The 23,663-nt window shown below is 38.6% G+C and overlaps 1 protein-coding gene across 3 annotated transcripts in view; it reads right to left on the bottom strand.

Annotated features, from left to right (window-relative positions):
* Positions 1-23,663, bottom strand: part of SLC12A1 (solute carrier family 12 member 1) — a 101,855-nt gene that overhangs the window by 3,161 nt on the left and 75,031 nt on the right. For all 3 annotated transcript variants that reach the window (XM_018571053.1, XM_018571052.1, XM_018571051.1), the window contains exons 20-24: positions 23,025-23,168; positions 12,716-12,841; positions 7,405-7,516; positions 6,680-6,766; positions 4,500-4,635 (exon numbers count right to left, since the gene is read on the bottom strand). In XM_018571053.1, coding sequence (XP_018426555.1) covers positions 4,500-4,635; positions 6,680-6,766; positions 7,405-7,516; positions 12,716-12,841; positions 23,025-23,168 — 605 coding nt within the window. The remainder of the gene's footprint in view (positions 1-4,499; positions 4,636-6,679; positions 6,767-7,404; positions 7,517-12,715; positions 12,842-23,024; positions 23,169-23,663) is intronic.

Genomic DNA, 23,663 nt, shown 5'->3' with positions numbered 1-23,663 from the left:
ACTGTAGATGTGGGGTGTCTTGTGACACAAAATTAACTGCACCTAACAAACATCTGCAGGGTGTTGCATCCTGACATCAACGTATAGCTGCATATGCTCTGTGAATTGCCCGTGCTGAACAAAATTGGCATTTTAAAGAAGTACATAACAAAGACCCGTCGGTTATGACATTTTATGGAGTGGATAGAAGATATGGCCATTGGAGGGGCACTAATAAAACTCGGATGATTTCCAGAAAGGAAACTAAATGGATTTTTCTTTTAGACACATTGAAACCTAGAGGGTTAAACATTGAGTTGGATATTAATTGTTTTATTAGTAATAGTTAATTATAATGTATTATTATGAGGAGTACAATTCCTTTTATTTATAAAAGTTGATTTTAATTAATGTATTACTATAGGTGGCTGCAATTTTATTTGCATTTTTATTTCCATTGCTATTAAAAAGATATATATGGGAGGAAGACTGGGAAAGGGCTATTATGTGGGTTGAATTAGAGCAATCAATCTACTGAGTATGGGTACGATTGATTGAAGGGGTGGGACTGACATGTAGTGATTTGCTTTTGCATTTGGAATGGATATAAAAGACAGGTATAGACAGCGTGCTCGTCCCTCTTGATAAAGTCGTTGGTGACGAAACATGTCGAGTACGAGCGCGCTAGCTATCTACCTGTCATTGATTTGAATGATACACCTGATGGTGGTATTCTGAAAACCGGAGAGGTGAAAAAAGTATTTGCAAAGACTGAGACGTGCTTTTTTTGGACATCGGTGGCTTACATTAGTTGTCATGTAAGTTTTTTATTGGTGTTTGCGCAATAAATGTATCCAAGGAGTTTATGCTATGTGCAGTGTCTTTTGCATATTTGAATAATCTAGCCTTAGATTGATATAATAACCAGGGGATAAGGAGATTATCTATATAGGGAGAGGAGACGATAAAACAAATTGAAAAGAAAGGAGTATAAAAGTGAAATCTGAAAAAAATCTTATTATCAGGGAAATAGGATGCGGAGGAGACATTGTAATAATCGTTTGTATTAAAGGCAGAATCTGGTGAGTGGACAAAAGAGATTGATTGCACGAAGGTGGAACACAGAGATAAAGGGGGTGATTTACTAACCTAAACACACGCACGCACTAGGTGTGTGTGATTTTCACACAGCAAAACATATTTATCAACTAAAAAGTCTCTAAAAGCATATTTCCACTAATGCCATATATGGAAAAATCATGCACATGATGCATATATAATGCTGCTTCACAGTTTACACAACAATGGTTAGCTCATGCATTTACAGTCCTGCATTCATCAACGCAAGCAACACAATGTAGAGCTAATTTACACAACATCACCTTGCAATTCATGCAGGGCTTTGCACAACACACCTGCTGGGTGTGTACACACTACAAAGGTGTCTAGATTCCACCAATAGATCATGCTGGGAGGGAACACACTACAGAGGTGTATACTTGTTCGTGGTGTGTTTATAAGGCTAGTAAATTAACCCCAAAAGAGTACTTATTTTGGTATCAATTGATCCATATTACTATTTTGATGAACTTTAACACTATATGGAATTTTCTTCCTTTTTTCTTTCTTTTTTTTTAAATTTCACTATTGAATTTATGGAATTTGTCTTTTTGATAAATCTTTCTGATTTTATTTCACCGATATATTGATTGTGTGTTATATAAAATTCAATGTTATTTTAGTTGTCACTTTCCTTTGCTGATCAGTTGGCGGTAGGTGTAGATATACACATAGGCAGATAGAGCAGGTTTATTTTGGACACTTAACAGCTTTGATATCAACCCAGGCATGGGAATTTTTCAATGAAATAGAACGAACAAAGGTGGCATTTCCAGATGTTATTACATTTTACAAGACAAAAATGTATTTACTAAACTACCTCATATGTGCAAATGGGGGGCAGACGTATTTCTTTCACAACCCAATAATGGAAAAAAGCGTCCAGAGCCAATGCAAAGATCTTTGGGAAGTCTCCCAAAAGATCCTTTCAAGATGTTATCGTACTCCACCTTGATTGTCCAAAATGTTCCCTTCTTCGTCCCCAGTATGTTGGCGGAACTATTGTCAAACTGGCCATATTTTGCACAATTGTTTGGTCATGCAAAAGTCTGACAAGCTTTTGGCATTCTATTTTTCATCTAATGGCTTCTTTCTCAGTCCATTTAATCTCACCAAAACCTCAACTGGCATTATTGAGTATTGGTATAGATAAATATCCTTCTACACAAAAATCCATCATTATGCATATTCTTTTCGCAGACAGACTCCTTATAGCTAAATATTGGAAATCTTCTGATGTTCCATCTATCCTGGAACTCCTCAATAAAGTCGCTAACCAATGCACATATGAGCGATTAATATCACGTAGACTAAATTCTCACCATTTATTCCTACATAGATGGAGCTTGTGGATCTCTTTTTCGTCTAAATGACACTTACGTGTAGATCTCTGTCTTTATTGTTTTTCTTGTATTATCGCTTTCTTTTTCTTGGGCCATCCAGAGCTAGTATTAGAACTAGATTTAGATTCCCATCCATTTCCTCTATATTGTCTTCTCTCCTTTTCCTGTCTCCTTCCAACTTCTTCCTTTCCTTCCACCTTTTCTCTCCTTCCACCCTTCCTTTTCTCCATCCTCCTATCTTCTTGTTCTTTCCTCTAAAATGTTTTACTTACTTCATCCTTCCTCCCTCCCTCGGGCCTCTTATGTTTTTACTTCTTCATGAGGAACTATAGGACTAGGTGTTTATTTGTCTTGATTTGTACATTTCTAGTTATTAGTATGTATGTTTACTCTTTTGTTCTGTTTTTCTTCCATATGTATTATGGCAGGTTATCATATGCCTGTTCAAGCTGTAACTTTCTTTTATATTTGATAAAAATCTAAAGTTTGAAAAAATAAATAAAATCTACTAATACATTTGACAAATGAGCAAAGACTTCTGCTGACAGTGGAGACAGTACGGGTAGTATTTGGTGCCAGTTAGATAAGAAATTTAGGGTTAATATCCCCTCCCTTCTTCACCTTTTGAGTACTCCCCTGCTACTTTGGTCACCTACTGTGAAAACAATACCTATACATTCTGCGTATTACAGACTGTATGACATTCTCCGCTTCTGCTAGTGCAACAGCGGGTGCTTGAGCAGCCAACTTTCAGGCCCAAGCGTTATCAGATGGCAACGAGGTGAGAGTCCTTAGCTTTGACCAGACCAGCTTTTAGTTTACATGGGGCTTTTTTGCTTTCCTCAAGCAGTCAGCGTGGCGGACGTGCAAAGGGACAGTGAATATAGGCCGTGCATGGGGGCAGGCATTGACAAGGTATAGCTTCACTTTATGGTTAGTGTGAGGGCTTAGGAGTTCACGGAGGCCCTGTCACCAACCTACAAAACTTGCACGTAAAAGCACAGAAAAATCAAGTTTTTAAAATGTTTACTTGCTGTGTTTTCTTTTTTATAAATTGTTTTTACTTCTTTTTAATGTGACTTTGAACTTGCTAGAAAATGTGACTGCTCTTGAAAGAGTAAATTTCCTAGCACAGCCCCCCCCCACTTCTTGTTTGTCATAGCCCTCTCTTCTTCTTGATTTCATCTCTGTGCTGGCCCAGCTGCTCTCCCCATCAGTTAATCCACCTAAATAAAACGTTTATTTAGCTCCTAGGGAAGGAGCGAAGGGAAATACTATAAAGTGTAATTCAAGTAACAGCTCTAAGTCTGCTGAGGGTTGCCGATATCACATCCAAGATGGTGGTACCCAGCAACAGTCTCAGGGATTTTGAATGTCTGGAAGCACAAGAAAGGCTTCTACAGACAAATAACATGCATTAAATACGTAAACTGCATATACATATAATCTTATGGGAATATTTTTGTTGAAGAGTGTGGTCTGGGAACAGGGTCTCTATAAAGGCTGATGTTGGGTTAGACTTTTAGGGGCACTTTTAAGTGTTGCAGTTAATTGTGGATTTAAAGAATACTGTTATGTCTTAGGGTTAGTGTGAAGTTTAGGATAAAGTGTTAGTGTCAAGGAATGGTTTAGTTTAGTTGGAGGCTAACCTTTAAGCCATTGTTTTAGGGGTTGGGTTAAGCTTTAGTGGGGGTGCCTTGGTCACAGTAAGGCTCACGTTAGGGGTCAGGGCATGAGGAAAACTTTTTTTATTACTATTTTTGGTGTTCAAATCATCACGCCAAACATTAGTAGAAACAAGTTCTTCTAGGCCGAACATAGGGTACCAACAAAGGAATATAAAATGTGTGTATCTGTACAGAACTGGAGTTAATTGGAATTTTGTACTGTGCCAGAATTATTGGTGGGAAATTGTCTCTCAATGCAAACTTTTACCTTCCCTCAGGTAAATGTTATCATACAATTGTTGTGTTCGTTAGGATATATCTAACAGCCTGCCATTGAAAACAGAGGAAATTAGAGTTATCTGTTATTTTGTGACACATAATAGTCGAGTACCTTCTCTCTGAACATTTCAATCTCAGAATCAGTTATTTTCCATGGGTTTTCTCTTCTTATTTTCTCAGCAGTGGGTACATCTTTGGCACTTTCATTGAGTCTGTAGGGTTCAATCATCTCTTCAAAAAACTTCCAGCTTCAAAATATGAACAAAAGACTGTTAAATGGAGGCCTTCTGGCGTATCTAGCTTTTTTGCAGTATGCCTTATGACATTTTGCATGAGAAAACAAATTACCAGAATTATCAGAAAATGAAAAAAAAACCTGCAATCACATCATAAACTGATGCTTTTCTGGAGGTTGTTAGAAATGGTTTGCTATTAAGGAAACAAAACATATATATTTTCATACAGCTATCCATAAATTTGCAAATGACAAGATGCACTTGGTAGTATACAGATGGAAAAATACAGCAAAGGATGATGAATATTTCAAATATAAATGTCACATGGGGAAACAATGTCATGCAGAAGGCAAGGAAACACTTAAAATGTTTTTGACACAAAAGCATACAATCAAAAATGTTTAGCTATTACTATGTGATTATTATGGTTTATTTGTGCTGGTTGAAATGCTCCTCTCATTTGCAGCCACGGTTAATGATCACATCACTAGAGCTAATGGTTTTAACTCTGACAGCAGTAAAAACTGAGTTCTAAGCTGAGTTCTGTAGACAGAAGTTACAAAGAGATCTGACAGGTAAAAATTTTTTTTTCCTTCAAACACATAGTCCATCTTTTACTCTACAGTACAAGGAGGCTTCTGTGTGTGAGCTGAGAGACTTGTGCCGCTGTTCTTGACAGTGATACCAGGGGACATATAGTAGTTTATTAGTGGGTTGGACCTGACTAAAGTACCCCCAAAGTAATCATTGATACTTATGCACCATACAAGGCCTTACAATGGTTGTTAATACCTTGACAGCGGGGTTGATGTTACTAAAGAGTACAGCAGATTCACTCTGCAAAGGAAATTTTCACTTTGCATGTTACTTTTTCGCAGCAGTATGCCCAGAAAATGAGGTGAAAATACACCTTGCAAAGAATACCCAATCACTTGCAAGGAAAATTTTTAAAAAAATGGATTTTTGCATGCACATAATTGGATGTTTTAAAGCAGAACTCCAGGCAAATGAAATCTTAACCCTTACAGTGGGGCTACCACTGCACTGCAAAGGTTAAGGGCTCGTTTTGTCTAGGAAGCTCAAAAAACCCTACAGTGATGGTCTATCCCTCTGCATCCTCATGTCCTATACATTGTATAGAACGTGATTACTCACAGGATCTTAGACCACTGGAGTGTAGGAGGAGAAAGGGACCGGTCTAAGAACAAGCCAGGATTGGGGTTTGGATGAGTATAACTTTTTTTTAGCTCCCTAGACAAAATGAGTAGCCCCACTGCAAGGGGTAAGATTTTATATACTTGGAGTTCTGTTTTAAGTCATCAAACTTTTATCTCTTTCACTAAGCTAAGGGAAAATTCCCTTGCAAAGTGAAAATCAACTTTGCTAAGTGAACAGCCTACACTACTATAGTAAATCAGCTCTAATGTCTCAACACTTGCTACAGATCCCTGTAACCCATGTGACCTTAACTTCTTTTCGTAAACAAAGCCTGAAGTCAGTCACAGGGGACTAAGCTGACCTTGGACTTACTTATATTGCAGATGCTATAAATGATCTCTTTTGATTTGATCTGTTTGCAAGTGAATGTTCACTGAGTGTAATAAGAAAGGTAAAGATGTGTTCCCTTCAATCAACCAAGCAAGTCCCACCAAAATCCCCTTTTTTTTCCTTACACTTAATTGGGTAATCAAAGTAGCATGACCAGCAGGACCACCAAATTACAGACAACAGAATGCAGCAAGGACCGCTGCAGTACAGCAATACCTAGATAGAAAACTGAAGTATTAATAACTAAACTCCTTAAATGAGAGTCAAGGATTAATGCTCAATTTTTACAGGAGTGCGCCTTTAATTTTATAACTAAAGGAAAAAACACTGTATTGGTAACAAACATTTCCTATAGTTGGTGTAACTTTCCGACCTGTGCAATACAATCATGTGTACGAGTACTTGTGATTACAATTCTGTAGCTATGATTTTAGACACAAAACCTTCACTAAGAAATAAAAAGGCAGAGAAACAGTGGAAAAGGTGCCAACGTTTAAAAACTCCATACCTTTCTTTACTTGGCTTCGTATTAATGTCTGAAACAATGTATATATCTGCAAATTTGATGCGGAATTTACTCAGAAGTGATGCCATCCTGCAGAAATAAATAACAAAATATGAGTGTAGTGTTACCATAGTTCTTCAAGTGGAACTACAACCTCCTATCACTTACAGTCAAGGAAGGTGCCATCTTAGCCTCTATTTGGATGTGATCGGCTATGTCACCAGCCATCTGAGGGCTTGAAAGTTTTTGTTTAAGAGTTGAAATAAGCACACTGGCAACCTTGACAGTTGGTTGCCTTAAAAGTAACAGCTTTGGAGACCATTAAATTGGAGGGTAAAGTTCCTCTTTCAGAGGTAAATGTAACCATCCATCTTTCTTTAGGTAGCATAGTATATAGATTAACTATCATTTGAATAAAAGGGTGACTGTAGATCCTAGTGAGAAGGTATATATTAAAGAATGTAAAAGACGTATACTATTGATGTTCTCCCTCTGTAAATAAATGTTGTTTACGGAATTTATAAAAACTGGAACAGACAGAATCTGGAGCATGTGCCCAGGGCAATCGTTAAGCTTCTCTCTTCAGTTTGTTCAGTTAAGCTTTGAAAATAAAATATAGACGCTGATTGGTTGCCATGGGCAACTGCTCTAGATTCTGTCTATTCCACTTTTGATAAATTCCCCTCAATGTCTGCATTTGATAGAAATGTGAAAACATGCGTAATTACATTAGTTTTTCATCTTCAATACGATTCACTTTTCCTCCAATAAAAATTCTCAGTTTACAGTCCTTCCATTTCTTTCTGAGGGTCAGAATATGTGGAATAAGAAGAGTCAAACCTGCAAAAAAACGCATTATTAATAGTCTTAAATGTCAATTATACATCCAGGGCCGTCTTTAACGCAGGGCAAAAGGGGCAGTTGCCCCGGGCCCAGTCACTGTTGTGGGGCCCAAAGCAGCTGCCCCTTGAGCCCGCAAAAGATACACACGTGTCACCGTTCTGTTTACTATGCGATCCGCATTGCATAGTGTTGCTTTGCCCCTGCCGTATGCTGCATAGCGCGACTGCGTGATGTGCCGTGCGGGGTGACGTCCCCCTATGACATCTCCTCCTATCAACTATTTTGGAGAGCGAAAGTGCATGGCGGGGGGGCCCAAGAAAATGTTTGCCCAGGGTCCAATCAATATTAAAGACGGCCCTGTATACATCAAGTACATATCAGTAGGGATTTTATTACAGGCATTTACAGTATATAATGCTGACAATTTACGCAGTGTATTATATACGGTATACTCGCATTCTTAGTCCCTGTTCACACCTTCACAATCTGGGAACGCGTGTCGCATTCGAGCACATGCGCTTGTGTACATTTTTTTCCACGTTTGTTGTGGGAAAGCAACCCATGTAGCAGATTCTGCTCCAGATGTACTGCATTTTTCAACACATTTAACACGCGTCAATTTATGGAAAAAAACATGTTTCCATGGCCGCATTTGGGGGGCCATTAACAAGTATTGGCACTGCAAGTGCATCGGACATATTTGATGCATTCCGTGAACGTTCGTCAATGTGTACGACAGGCGTACATTCACGGTATGCAAAGTTGTGAACAGGTACTTAAAGTTACAGTAAACTCAGGAGTTGATTCCTGTAAAAGTGCAGGTCCGGTAAAAATGATGTCCTACAATCTCAATACAAATTAGTAAACTGAACGTGGGATTGTAGTCCATCACTGGAAGGGAGCTTGGAGCGTGGCTACTTTACAATGCATTTTTAAGATTTAGCATTTAGTGTCACTTTAGGGCAGGGGTCTCAAACCTCCGGCCCTCCAGTTGTGGTGAAACTACAAATTCCATGATGCATCTCTCTTTGGGAGTCATGTCTGTGGCTGTGAGAATCTTGCAATGCCTCATGGGATTTGTAGTTCCACCACAGCTGGAGGGCCGGAGGTTTGAGACCCCTTCTTTAGGGGCTTACAAGAGCTTTTCACCTATACACAACCACACAAGTGTCTAAACAGACTTCTGATATTTCCCTTTTACAATAGAAAAAGAGATTGAGGAAAGAATCCTCAATCTCTTTTTCTACAGCCCCAACACTGAATGAACAGGAATCCTGTATACATTACTGAGTGTTCCTGTTCATTCATAAATTGTCGATATAGTATGATTTACTAAGTACAAAATCATGAATGAATAGGAAGTGATGTAGATCACTTCCTATTCATTCATAACTGATACATACGGGTCTATCCACTAAGCTGCCGTAGGCAGCCGAGTGAATGACTGACCTGAAGTGAAGTGAGCCAAACTCACTTCAGGCTGGTACGGCTGATTTCAGCGGTATATCGGCTGAAATCAGCCGTACATCGGCTTGCTTCGCATAGCTTCGGGTTGGCCGAACATGCACAGCATCTCATCCCAGGAGAGAAACACTGCTTTTTCTTTTTTGTCTGGCTGCTCTGCTGCCGTCAAAAAAAAACTCTCCCGGGCGCTCTGGGAGCCTTCCGCTCCCGGCCGCCCAGGAGAGAAAAACACTGCTTTTTCTTCTTTTTTTAATTTATTCTGACACGGCTCCGTGTCAGAATAAAAAAAAAATATATATTTTTTTTGCCCATTGGAATGCATTGCTAGATTGCTATTGGCTATTTCAATTTGCAATAGCCAATAGTGAACTAGCATTGTACCCGCCCTCTGCCGATGGACCTGATGGAGAACTGCAGTAGAGGGAGGGTACAATGCTAGTTTACTATTGGCTATTGCAAATTGAAATAGCCAATAGGAATCTAGCAATGCATTCCAATGGGCAAAACATTATTCATTCATTTTTTTCTATTCTGACACAGCTCCGTGTCAGAATAATAAAAAAAAAAAATATATATTTTTTTTTTTTATTATTCTGACACGGAGCCGTGTCAGAATAAAAAAAAAATATATATTTTTTTTTTTTATTATTCTGACACGGAGCCGTGTCAGAATAAATTAAAAAAAGAAGAAAAAGCAGTGTTTTTCTCTCCTGGGCGGCCGGGAGCGGGAGACTCCCCGAGCGCCAGGGAGAGTTTGCTGTTTGGAGATCAGTGTCCCTGGTTAGCAGGTAACCATTGACGCTGATCTCTCTGCAAGTGGCTGGAGCCAGCCTTCGGCTTTCAGCGCGGCTCAGTCGAGCTGAGGCATATGCGTTCGGCTCGGCTGAGCCGCTCGGCCACGTTTGGGAGCTGTACGGGCTAAAGTGAATAGCCCATACAGCACCCCTTCGGTTCTACTGAACTGAAGGGGTCCTGGGGCCGAAGCTAGCCGAACGTTCGGCCGAAGCTATGGCTAGATCCTTCGGCAGCTTCGTGAATAGACCCCATAGTAACTCATACTAAGTCCAGTTATGTACAAACATTCAGCGATCACTGATCGCTAAGTGCTTGTATACCGCACTCCATCCTTGATTGGCTTTCACAGGCTGCAGAGCATGCGGTGCGGGAGGAGAGCTCGGTCTCATTTGACAGCTGACTCCTCCCCCTCACCTGTTTCTTGGCCTCTTGTGACAGCTGACAGCTCTCTCCGGCCACACACCACTCTCCTGATCTGTTACAGGATGCTGAGCGGGGTGGTGCTGAAGGAGAACTCCTCCTGTGACACGTTCACATCGCTCTCCTCCCTGCCCTGCTTGGCCTCCTGACAGTTTCTCTCCTCCACGCTGGATGCTGCGCTGTGCCAGAGCGGTGCACAGCAGGGAGGAGAGAAACCACTGATGCACCGCAATTTTTGCCGAAAGATGGCAATTTTGGCATCTTGCCCAAAGTGCCACTTTTGGCTGATATGTTTTGACGGGCGAAATTTCGGTGCATCCCTATGCGATATAGAATTTTTTTATTTTCTTTTGTGATTTTGAAAACTGGCTAAACACATTCTTCTATGTTTTATTAATAGCATCACAAAAATATTGTTTTTCTTTTCAACACTTTCCACAGCACTACAAATTTCAACTAGTAGAATGTTGTGTGGATGGATTTAGAATATGGCTGCATTGTATAGTTTTATAGTAATGAAGAACCTGTTGTTGTAGATCCATTTGCTCACACCCGTTTTCCAGAGCTTTTTTTTATTACTATTGCTGCATGTGTCTCACATTTTAACCAATCCCAACTATTACTGGGAGAAACATACAAGCTGCTCTGACCAGTGGCGAATGGCTTGCTATATGTGGAGACACTGAGCTTGATTTACTAAAGGAATAGAGACTGTTCACTTAGCAAAATGTATGTTCTCTAAGCTCAGCAAATAAAATGAAATGATGTTCAATTCAATCAACAAATGATGCATTAGTAGAAATCCTGGTTTTCTTTATTCCCACCTGATTGGGTGTTCAGAGTAAATTGCCTCTTCATTAGTAAATCAATCCCATAGTCTGATTACACTGCTATGCTGCAATGAGCTGTCTTCGACACATTGCACACCAGGAAAAATAGATTGCTATCTTTGACTACTAGAACGATCTTATGGGTACTTAGTGTCCAGGTGCCCCATTTAAAGAGCAATTGTGATGATGGTGACCTAGTGGGGAGGCAATTATTTATGATATATGTTTTTGTATTGTTCTTTAAATACTGCATACCAGCCTTTTGTATGTATGTTTTCTTGACATTTAACAGTCACAATAGGTATTGTTTCTATTGATGTTCAATGTAAACTGACTCTTAATCTTCAGTAAATCAATCCCATATTCTGACCACACCAGTTTTGTCCCATATTATTAGATATCTGACCTAAGTAACATGATTTGTTGTGTTGGCATATATACCGTTTTTAATTTTAGAGAACCTTAGTTTGCTAACAGACCCCCATAGACTACAATCTCATGTTTAGTTTACTAATTTTTATTGAGATTGTAGTCCATCACAGAAGTGAGCTTGGAGCGGTGGCTACAACACACACAGGGACTTGTATTAGTGGCAGGATCACCGGGTGAAAAAAAATAAAAGAAATATGAAATATAAAAATGAATGCATCCACTAAGTCTAAGGACTCATAAGCTGCAATATATTACATTTTTTCTCTTAGTTTTAGATACACTATAGGTTAGCACTCACAATTTTAGACATTATAGTTATATTAACAAAGTCCAATTCACCGTCAAAAACACAGTAAGCTACAGAAAAAAAAGAGGCATAACATTTTTTTATATGTCTAAACTGTATCTAAACCCCTCAGAAAGTTAATATACTGCAGCTTACCAGTCTTTAGATCTGGTGGCTGGATTAGTTTTCTTTTTTACTTTATTTTCACCTGGTAATTCTGCGATTTACATGCCTTCTGTCCTTCAGCCCCCCAAGATATCTATGGAGGGAGCCATGGTTCTCACCCAGGCTGAACATCAAACATGTTTACCTTTGTTTGTGTGCATTACATGGAGGTGGGAAGATTAGTAGTTTACTTAAGAAAAATAACGTTTTATATTTTGCGTTTAACTCACAGCAGGTGAGATATTTCTAATAAGATCAACAGATATTGTCTGTACTAATTTTCTGAAAAATAGAAAAATAAGGCAGCTACCACATCTAAGGACTGGTCAGCTGCAATATATGAAATACTTGTTCTTGGGTTTCATTATCCTTTAAGTTATAGAATTAAGTTCTGCTCCTCGGAAGGCCTGTGATATTCCTTTTATAGGAGCCAGGCACCCTATACTGAAGTTAGATTGACTATCTTTTAGAGTATCAGCAACATGTTCAATTACAATAAATTAGTTAGCATTGATTAATTCTAAGAATGTAGTCACAATATTAGAGCTTAAAATGTTATAGTATGTCACATTCTGTGTGCCTCAGAACACGACACTGGGACATTCTGCATAGTTTTATGTGGCAGATTGCTGTCATCTCCTGATACAAGGTACTGGTATTAATTGCCATATGCAAATGCTCTACTTAATAATGTACATGTCTTTGTTCCCTTATGTTTATCAATGCCTATTATTCTTTCTACCATGTATTCTTTGTTTAAATCAATAAAAACTTATTGAATGAAAATGTTACAGTATATCTTACCGCCATCATCAAAAAGCCACCACACATCAATTGTGCCTTTGCCTTGCCTCTTCTTAAACTGCTCACTAGCTTCTACAAGTTTTTGGTTGTATTCACCAACTGGCATTGTTGGAAGAGTGTTGACATCTGAAAAATACAGCAAAATGTACTAATGCTAAGTCTGCATAGGGAGCATATATATTAAAAGAAGGCTGCAGGCAGAAAAATGTGGGCTTGCTGCCTTAGCCTTGGTTCAAATACTTTATGATTCACTAACACAATACAAGTATGATGATCAGGAGTTCTTACTTCCTTCCGATTTTATTGGATGCATACATCTACTCCTCACTTGACAACCTACCTGTTTAACGACAGCTCAGAGGTACGATCAGCTCTCCGACCAGTCGTTATTGTACACTGTACAAGAACTTGGGTATTTACAGTATGCAAACCTAAGTAATCGACCAATCATTGAATTTCAAAGTATACGCTGTTCAATCCCCAAAGTTGGACAACACCGACCTAACCGGTCACATCAATCAGGTGCAGGCTCCAAACATACATGCAGGTGTAACACAATCCTGAAATTACAACATAGAGCTGCACATCCAACAGTTCATGGAAAAAAAAAATCTCTGATTAATCCTATCTGGTGGATCACATGAGAGGCTATAGAATTGGTGTGGGATGATTTTACCCAGTACTTGGATGGTATGAACTTTCCATAAATCTAAGTAAGTGACCGTTCGAACTTACAACCATCTCTCTGAAGGATTGGTATTGTACACTTTACCATACCATATACCACATAAGAGCTGATTTCCTCTATTCCTTGCTTAGTGATCAGATCAGTTTCCTTTAGAATGGTGTGTGTAACTACACTTTACACATGGATCTTTACCCTAAAGGAAACCTGTACAGAGATAGAGATGGGGAACTCTTTATTAAAATGGCTATCTTAGGCTTTATTACTTTCTGAATCTCTAAGCCAGAACAAGTACAGACACTCATCACTTAACGACCATGTACTGTACTTACAACTAGGTTGTTGAGCGAATTTATTCCGACCATGTACTGTACTTACAACTAGGTTGTTGAGCAATTCGCTCAACAACCTAGTTGTAAGTACAGTACATGGTCGTTAAGTGATGAGTGTCTGTACTTGTTCTGGCTTAGAGATTCAGAAAGTAATAAAGCCTAAGATAGCCATTTTAATAAAGAGTTCCCCATCTCTATCTCTGTACAGGTTTCCTTTAGGGTAAAGATCCATGTGTAAAGTGTAGTTACACACACCATTCTAAAGGAAACTGATCTGATGCCACTAAACTGGAAATGGCTGGTGCATATAAGTTTCTGCACTTTGTGCTCCTTCCAGTGCATTACTTGATAAAGGAAATCAGCAACTTCTGCTTGTGTTAAACGGTTTTGAAAGTGTTTTTAGAAGAAAAGGGTTAAAGTAAAAATAAGGATTAGAAAATTGATTAGAGTGGCCATGGAGGTCTGACATGCTTGACTGTGCCAAAACCTAGCATCTTTGGAGAAATTCAGGCTTTTAAGACAGTTGCCATGTAGGACCTCCCCCCAAATATATCATTTTACATTTAACACACTCACCTAAGAGTTTGAACAAGTAACATCTATAACTATTACAAGAGACATTCATTTCTATTATCATGGAACACCTCAGCTTGACCGAGAGCGCTCTAGAGTGTAAGGAGACCACCTGTCTGTCTACAGACTGAAAAACAAGTCCTTCCAAGGACATTCTAACAACCCATTTCAAGGACTGTTCTAAAAACATCTTTGCAAAATCAAATAGCAAGCAAACCTGTTATATAAGGAACCTAATATTACCATATAATCACTTAATGATGTCATTTTAATCAATAGTAGAGCATACAATAATTATTTTTTTCATCATTCTGTGCAAACCTTGTGTGACAGCTCAGGTAAAAGATCTTCATATTAATTTTTTAGGTGGAAATTAATTTGACTGTAACATTCCACATACACTTGCATATTAAAATGAGAACCTTGCAAAGTTTAGGAAATGTCACTTTCAATTATTTAGTAGATGGACATTTATAGCACACATTATTTAATAGTAACAATCTGCACTACCTGCGTGTGTTTTATAATTGTCTCTGTCTTTCAGCATGTTACCCACTGTTGCTAAAATGTCTCCTATATTTCAGGACAGGGAACTGCACAGCTCATCAGACAATCGGTGAAAGCACATCAGACACTTTCAGAGTATTGCCTTTGTCCAGTCCATTCTGTGACATTTAACTCTACATAAATAATGGATAAGCCATCGCACAAGCAAATGAAAATGACGGAGTGCTGACTTTTATCTTGTGGAATGCCAACATGTACAAAACACAAGTTTCCGAAATAGGAATACTACATTTTGTGCAGTACAGCGTGCTGTAGAATAAAGAGGAAAGGTCATTGTCACTTTTGTAATCCCAGTTGGTCATTGATTCTGACACTGTCTCTCATGCTGTATTGTTGCTTTAGTCTCATAGGTGTGAATCATTGATTATTTACTCATCACCTAGAGCAGTGGCACTATGGTACTAATCCTCCCAGGATGCAGAGCTACTCTCACCACTGTGGCCCAAAATGGGGCACTATTTATTCCACTGACATTAGGGATTGGACGCTATGCCTTCTATTGATACCGACGATGGGGCACTATTCCTTCCACTGAAACCAACACTGGGGCATTATTCCTCATCCAACTACTCGCATACACTGGGTCATTGTTTATTCCTACTGGCACTGGAGCATTTTTTACTACTTAGGTCTGAAGGGCAGTGAACTGGCCCTTTGTATAGAAAGTATGAGGACCACCTTCTCTAGAAAATGCATACACTTCTCCACCTGAACACTTCTCATAAGCCGAAATTTTGAAAAAATACTGTATATCTGACTCAGCTCTAGATGTAGGAGGCTGCAGATCTGAATTACTTTCAAATTTTCCTGCTCCCCAATTCTCTTTTTAGAAGCTAGTGCAAGCACTCCTAGCTAGCCGAAGGATCGGCCGAAGCTACGACCAGATCCTTCGGCAGCTTCGTGAATAGACCCACTAGTGTCATTCTAATCTGATAGCAAGCTTAAGTGTTTATAATTACTTTTATATTTACATGTTTTTACCAGCAAATCAATCTTTGCATCTGAAAAAGCTACTAACCCTACATAACAGCTTACTCTTTTTTCTGCCTATTTAAAAATGATCTATACCTGTAAATAGAAAAGCTTATTTCTCCATTTTCTTTTAGATTTAGCCTGTCTTTTTTCACAAAACCAAGATGCATATTACATAGTTACATAGTTACATAGTATTTGAGGTTGAATAAAGACACATGTCCATCAAGTCCAACCTATTGTGTGTGTGTGTGTGTAAAGATCCCCGAGTCATCTCGTTTTTAGGAGTACTTGTACCCCTGTATATTACCGCTTCAAAAGCTTCTTGTTTTTAAAAGCTCCTCCAGTCTTTCTACCATTTTTCCCCCCAGGAATGCTGCACCTCCCCCATTACACATTGTAGATTCAGAGTTGCTTTCTACGTATGGCTTTCAGAAATGTGGAGTAATACTTCACCGCACCTTCAGGGGAACAAATTACTTTTGTTCTGCAGCATCAGTTCCTTGTGACTTAGTGGGGTTGATTTACTAACCTTTTAAACACACCACGAACGTGTATACACCTCTGAAGTGTGTTCCCTCCCAGCATGATCTATGGGAGGAATCGAAACACCTTTGTAGTGTGTACACACCCAGCAGGTGTGTTGTGCAAAGCCCTGCAATGAATTGCAAGGTAATGTGGTGTAAATTAGCTCTATGTTGTGTTGCTTGCGTTGATGAATGCAGGAATGTAAATGCATGAGCTAACCATTTTTGTCTAAACTGTGAAGCAGCATTATATATGCATCATGTGCATGATTTTTCCATATATGGCATTAGTGGAAATATGCTTTTAGAGACTTTTTGGTTGATAAATACGTTTTGCTGTGTGAAAATCACACACACCTGGTGTGTGTGTGTGTTTAGGTTAGTAAATCACTCCCAGTGTCTCAGAAAGCAATTACATTGATATATGGCTTGTCACCGGGGTGCTAAGAGAGGAGATTAGTAGCGCTTGACATCTCCAACATTGCCCAACAGAGTGTAATGGTAGGGGTGATCATACCATCAAAGATTTGAGATGTATCTATCGAAAAAACTTTTATCTTCCTACAATGGATAATAAAATAATTCCCCATAAGTGTTATTTATATTTATATTACATTAATACAAAAAAACAAGTAATTGTGCAGCCACTTGACAATAACCAGGGATTTATTATCAATTGCTACATTTTCTTATAGTATTTTACACCTGTATTGCCATAATATGTAATGTTATACATTATATTTGATAGATCCATTAGTGACTATCTACAAATTATTTTGCCTGTATTAAAGGTGTGCAATGCTTAGCTCATTGACCAAGAATCTGAACGGCAATCAACCAGTCAGGCACCAATCAATTACTTTTAATTTGCCCAAGTCCTCTACCCTTTACAGTTTGGTACTTAGCTCTGAGACAGCCCATACTGAACAATAGTTGGATGGCCATTTGCCAACAGACATACTTAAAGAGGAACTTTACCCCATATCTTTAAAATAACAACAAAGACACCTTTGAGAAATTAGGGATGCACCGATACCAAGTACCATACTCGGTACAAGTACAAGTACAGATACTTTTTGAGCTCCAAGACTAGACTAGAAAAAAAATTCAAAAGTTAGGAGGCAGCTGTCATTTGTAAGGAGCACACGGAGCTCCTGGGATTTGTACATCTCTGTTTTAATGTATGATTTTTTTAATAAATATAAATAAAGGGATGCACCGATACCATTTTTGCAAGTACAAGTACTGATACATTTTATTGTCATGTGACAGTTTTTCTAAAACAAATCGACTAATGATTTCAGGACAGTGGTGGAGCGCCAGAGCCAGGTCCCAGCTGCAACCGCTGCCACCCTGGTACTTCTCATGAAAATGCCAAGTATCGGCAGTGGTATCTGAAAAGTATTAGTGCATCCCTATCAGAAATGTTTAGTAATGACAATCTACAAACACATACTTCTAGATAATTTCCAGTTTTCTATTCTTTGCATATCTTATTTTTCTTTTCCTCCCCTTCTTCTCACAGTGACAATTTTTACTAAGAATAGAATAATATGTCTCCCTTTACCTCCTGGAACTCTGACACATATGATCATGCACATCATCTCTTCCAGATTACAGATGAGATTTCACAGCAATGCTCTGCTGATGTAACCTTCCCAGGATGCAATGCTTTGGCACATTACATCACTAGTGCCCAAGAGGACCAGGAAGTGGAAAAGCAATAATTGTAAGTAAAGGAAAAATATGTTTGTTTAATTAATGAATGTCAGATGATTTCATATCAGCATGTAGAGCTGCATGCTGAGGTGATTTTTAGTGAAAGGGGATAAAGGTCCACTTGAACATTGTCATTGTTTATTCTAAAGTGCTAGAACTTATGACCTTCTGTTAATAATTCATGGTTAATAGGCTTCGATGGGTAAATGCAGTGTGCTTTTGACATCAGTTTGAGACGCTTTTAGAATTCATTGCAGGTACATTTGACCTCTAGTTTACCTGCATTTGACTTGCTTCAAGCTGCTTTTATGTAGACTTGTATGGGCAGAAAAGTAGTTCTGGAGCAAAAGCCGATTGACACAAACCTTTACAATGACACATAAAACTTAACACATGGTTTTGCTGTTAATCAGCTGATTTTAGAAAATTGGTGCAAAGATGCCCAGAGTAAAAATAAAGCAGCTTTTCAGAGCAGCCAATAAAGTTTCATCTATTTAATAAGACTAGATAGCAAACTCTTAGGCCCCATTCACACACGAATCGTCTTGCACGTACAGCTCCGTGCTGCGTGCGGGGCCGTACCAAGTAGCTGCCGGGAAGGACAGGTGCTGCGTGTGATTAGAATGCAGCCCCCGTCCTTCTCTATGGGGCTACGCGGCCGTACGCCCCCCTACGCTCACCTAATTTGCAGGTCCGTAGGGGGGCGGGTGATCGTATTCATACGCCGCCAGAATGGATCCTGTATGCGTCCCGGCCAGAAAACCCGCATCCCTAGGGACCTGCAAATAAGGTGAGCGTAGGAGGGCGTACGGCCACGTAGCCACATAGAGAAGGACGGGGGCTGCATTCTAATCACACGCAGCACCTGTCCTTTCCGGCAGCTACTTGGTACGGCCCCGCAAGCAGCACGGAGCTGTACGTGCAGGCCGATTCGTGTGTGAATGGGGCCTTAAAAGTGACCCAATCATTTTAGATATATTTTCATTTAGTCCTTTGGTTAGAATTTAGACCTATGACTTTTCCATCTAAGCTGTACAATGGTAACACATATTTAGGGCATCTATATATGTTCATTATGCTGCTCAAACCTCATCCCTGAGCCCGCCGCTCTAAAGTTATCATGGGAGCTATTTAAAAAAACTGGAACAAAAGTGGTGGTGTTGTTCAAAGTGATCAATCAGGTTTTGGCTTTTATTCTCGGGGGGGAAGAAACAAGTTGTAATTATTCACTTTTTTGTTCCCATTTCTTTTCTTCAATTTTCATAAATATCTCTCATGAAAAAAATCACAGCTTTGAACAAACTAGTAGGCTTAAATGCAAAAACACATATGTGTTTTTGTTCCTATGTGTGGCCATTCCTTCCCTTCAACATTTCATACCTGAATATTTCTGAACTCTAAATCAGGAAAACCAAAACTCATCTCCTATGATGCAAAAGGGACTCTCTCTACTTATTCTGCTTCAAGTGTATTGCCATTTCTGCAGCCAAATTGGAATAACACCTATATTATATTTGTTATATGTCCCCATTCACATAACATAAGCTAAAAAAATATTTAAAAAATGCTTCTTGCAGTTTAATTGCATTTACTTCGATTAGGGTCTCTAGGCATCTAGGCATTTTAAGGGTTAACATTTCTATTTGCTTCTCCTTCTTATATTAATCTTAGGAGGGGCTGTGAGGGGTTGTTTATTATATTTTGTAAATTAGATTTGAACACAGCCTGGCCTATCAAAGGGTTAAAGGATTAAAAGCTTGGCTTGTGTATTGTATGTTAGTGAAGTTAATGAGTGAAGCACAATCCTCAAATTTCAGTCCTAAATCTTTCCATAAGGACAGATCACCATGAAGGTGCTCAGAAAAACTGGAATCAGCCATCTTGGCTGCAGCAACAAAACATCTAAAAGGTAAGAAATATTTAAAAAATAATAATTTTTCACTATGCTGTGTGAATGGGAACATACAGTATAACAAACATATAGAAGGGTTTTCTCAAATTGTACTGCAAAAGTGGAAATACACTTTAAGATGTGATATTACTTGGTGTAATCTAACGGGGAGAGCAGAGACATTGAGCCTGATTTACCCACCGATGTAATGTCTCCCAAAACAGTAACCTTTAAGGCATGCCAACTGTCAAAATTGTCAGTGTGCTTATTTCAGCTCTCAACCAAACTTTCAAGCTCTCAAATGGTTGATGTCATAGCTGATCACATGTGCAGCACCATGGCAACTGCAATGCAAATAGAGGCTAAGATGGCACCTTCCTTAACCGTAAGGGATGGTAGGTTCTAGTTCCTCTTTAATAGGTTAGAATCTTCACACAATAAACTGTGAGGACATTCACTTCACTTATAAATTGGATAATTTACATGAATATTCACACAAATAATTGTTTGTTACATAATGCACTAGAGGAATTCTAAGATCTAGTATATTAGCTTCCACTGCAAGTAAAAGAAATCCCCATATGAAATGGTTGTTTACCAATTCCAAAAGACCTGGCTCATCTTAGATGAAGCCTCATTTGCAAGTATTAAATGCATTGTTTTCATTTAAGCAAATTTCCCTAGGAATAGAATTAAGATAAACATCCAAAATACTGTATATCAAATTGAGTTAGGTACTACAATTTAGTGTAATGTGATATGGATTACCGCAATACTTCACACATAATGTAATCATAATATTCCAAAAGATAGAAACAATTTCAGAATATCAAAGAGTTTGGATTGGAAAGGCATTGCCTGAACATCAGTCAGTCACATTTTACTGATATGTATCAGAATTTGTCTGATTGTTGCTATTTTTCAGAGGATAAATAGTGTTTGACAAGATAACAGTAGTGCTTCTCTAATCCAAAGTGTGCCAGTGTATCTAAATCAATGACCCTGTCAACACTAGCGATCACAAATTGATTGCATGCATCTGGTAGTAAAATCAGTTTTGGTCAGGAATAAAATGACATAAGAAACAAAACGTGTGATTGTTTTCAGGGTAAGTGACATGGTTCTGAAACAGCAGTTGATGAAGTGATTAAATGGCTCGTTGCCATGAAAACTGTACATTATGTACATTATTTTTATAGAAGAATCATTGTGCTGGGCTTGTTTTTCTGATAGTACACACAGGCCTTCAAAGGGTGCTTTTGTTCCATGTGAAATTGGCTGTCTGCCACAGAACAAGTAAGGATGAACCTGGTTTCCTTGTAGGTTTTATTCACCACCTCTGTCTGTGTGCATTCAAGATAAGAGTTATTGCTGAATAATAGTAATCTTGTGGCTTGCGTACAACTTGTCTTTCACTTCTTTATAGTGTAAAGTGGTAGTGTCTCTGCATTTGTGATCTAATATGTCAGTAGCTGGCAACCAGTTGTGAGCCACATGTTGGGAAATTTCACCTTTAACAAAAAAATAATAAATGCACACTTATTCATAAATGAGGTTTTTGCATGAGAGCCTCTATTGGATTCCAACCATGATCAGTAGACTCTTCCTCCCGTCCCTGTCCATATGGACGCCCCACTGCAAGGGTTAAGATTTGATTTGCCCAGAGTTATGCTTTCTCACGTTCTAAGTGTTCACAACAGTATCAGAGGGATATAAACTACTTGTTACTTGTTACGGTTATGCAAATTCAAAAGTAGCAACCGATTGCATCAAACTTTTTTTCCCAGTGAAATAATTGATTATGCTTTTGATGAAATGTGATTCAAATTACCCTCTAATTTCACCATGTAGCACACGGCCTGTTCGCATCAGATGCATTGAGCTGCACTGGGCAGCCGTGCCCAAAGCCATCCAAATGCACACTCTATCAGGCTTCTTCTCTCATTCCCTATTAAGTTAGTTCACACCATGGCATTGGAGTACTTTTTTTTACCACTCTACAACACATCACAATACGCTGCAAATAGAACTGTAATAGAACTAAATGAAATGTCACTGTGTGACATTTCAATAAAGCTAAAAAAAAGTAAACAGTGCAATGTGCTGTAATCAGCACATTGCACTGCTCCCTTCACACTGTTCACCGGTGGCCATGCAGTAGAACGGCCCCCTATGTTAGGAGCATGCAATACTCCTAGCTGTTGCACCCAGCACATGTTAAAGGGAAGTAAACTCTGTCATCATGGTGAACAAAACCCCTAAGACTTAATTTGCTAATGTCTGCTATTGCCAAACAAAACATCCAAACTGTATAATTTCTCCAACTTTGTTTTCTGGTATTGTTCCCATTACCCCTCACTCATGGTCCCACCTTGCTTTTATCTCAGTGCTTGCTTCCCCATTTGCTTCTTCCGCCAAGCCTCTCTTTTATTAATAATAAGCCTATCAACATTAACAGCAAATCAAAGTTTACTACAAGAGTAAAGCGATAATCTGCTGAATTTAAGAATCACAAAGTATTGCTGCCATTAGCAAAAAAAAATAAAAAAAAGTCAATAGCTTTTCTAATACTTAAAGAATTTATCACATCTTTGCTAATTTATATATTTTCCTGCAATCATTTCACTTGTGAATACATAACAAGTAGCCAAACGGCTTACAATGCAATAAGTGTAAACTCCCTTCAAGCCAAATGCAAATATTGCTCTAGCAAAAGCACGTTATTATTTAGGGGGAGCTATTTTGACAACTGAACATAACATAAATAGTTATAAGTAGAAATACTTGTAATGTATATAAATTACACAGCTATTTCTTCTGGCCCTAATCTTAATTTAGATTGGGTCATATATTTTGCTTTTGGCGGAAACCATTTTGAAAATTGTACAGAAAATGGAATAACTTTGCAAAAATCTGTGAAGGAAAATATAGAAAAAACCTGACATAATTGTGAACTTTTTTGGAATGTTACTTTTCAAATGCAGAGCTGACTTTCCTTTCAGCAAGGGTAAAACAGCTGAAAGCAGTAGGGGATGGATATTACCTTTTTTAGAAGGGTTAGATGTGAGATTTAACTTGGAGGATTTACTGAAGAATCGTCGGAATTTGTTATTCCCATCTTGACATTCACTGCTTTTAATTGCAGCTTCCAGGGCCAGTCTTTCTTGTTCCAATCTCTTGGATTCCTCTGTGAATTTATATATAAGAAAGGAAGTCATTAGAAACAAATTGTGTAATGCAAGAGTAAAAGTACCTTCTGGTCTGCAGTATATAAAGAAATATATACTGTATGGGGTTGATAAAGAGACATCCTAAACCACACATACACACACAGACGCACACACTCCCACTTGGGCGGATTTACAAAAGTAATTGAGGATCTTCACACAATACATTTTGTAAATGCTCACTTCAGTTATCCAATCATGTGCAGATGAAATTAGTAAACAGGAATTTGCTTTTCACATGCTTGGATAATTGAAGTGAATATTCACAACAATTTTATTGTGTGAAGATTCTCAAATCTTTTAGTAAATCAGCCTCATAGCATCATTATAAGCTCGAGTTTTGCTGGAGGAATGGAAAACGTGTGCTCCAGTTTGCATTGCCTAAACACAAGCAAGCACACATTGCATCATCAAAACCCCTAACCCTAAGGTCCATGTTACACTGCATGTATCAG

This window comes from Nanorana parkeri, unplaced genomic scaffold (genome assembly GCF_000935625.1).
Source record: "Nanorana parkeri isolate BGI_ZX_2015 unplaced genomic scaffold, ASM93562v1 scaffold1661, whole genome shotgun sequence".
Classification (NCBI taxonomy): Eukaryota; Metazoa; Chordata; class Amphibia; order Anura; family Dicroglossidae; genus Nanorana; species Nanorana parkeri.
This window is presented reverse-complemented; position numbering and strand designations above follow the sequence as displayed.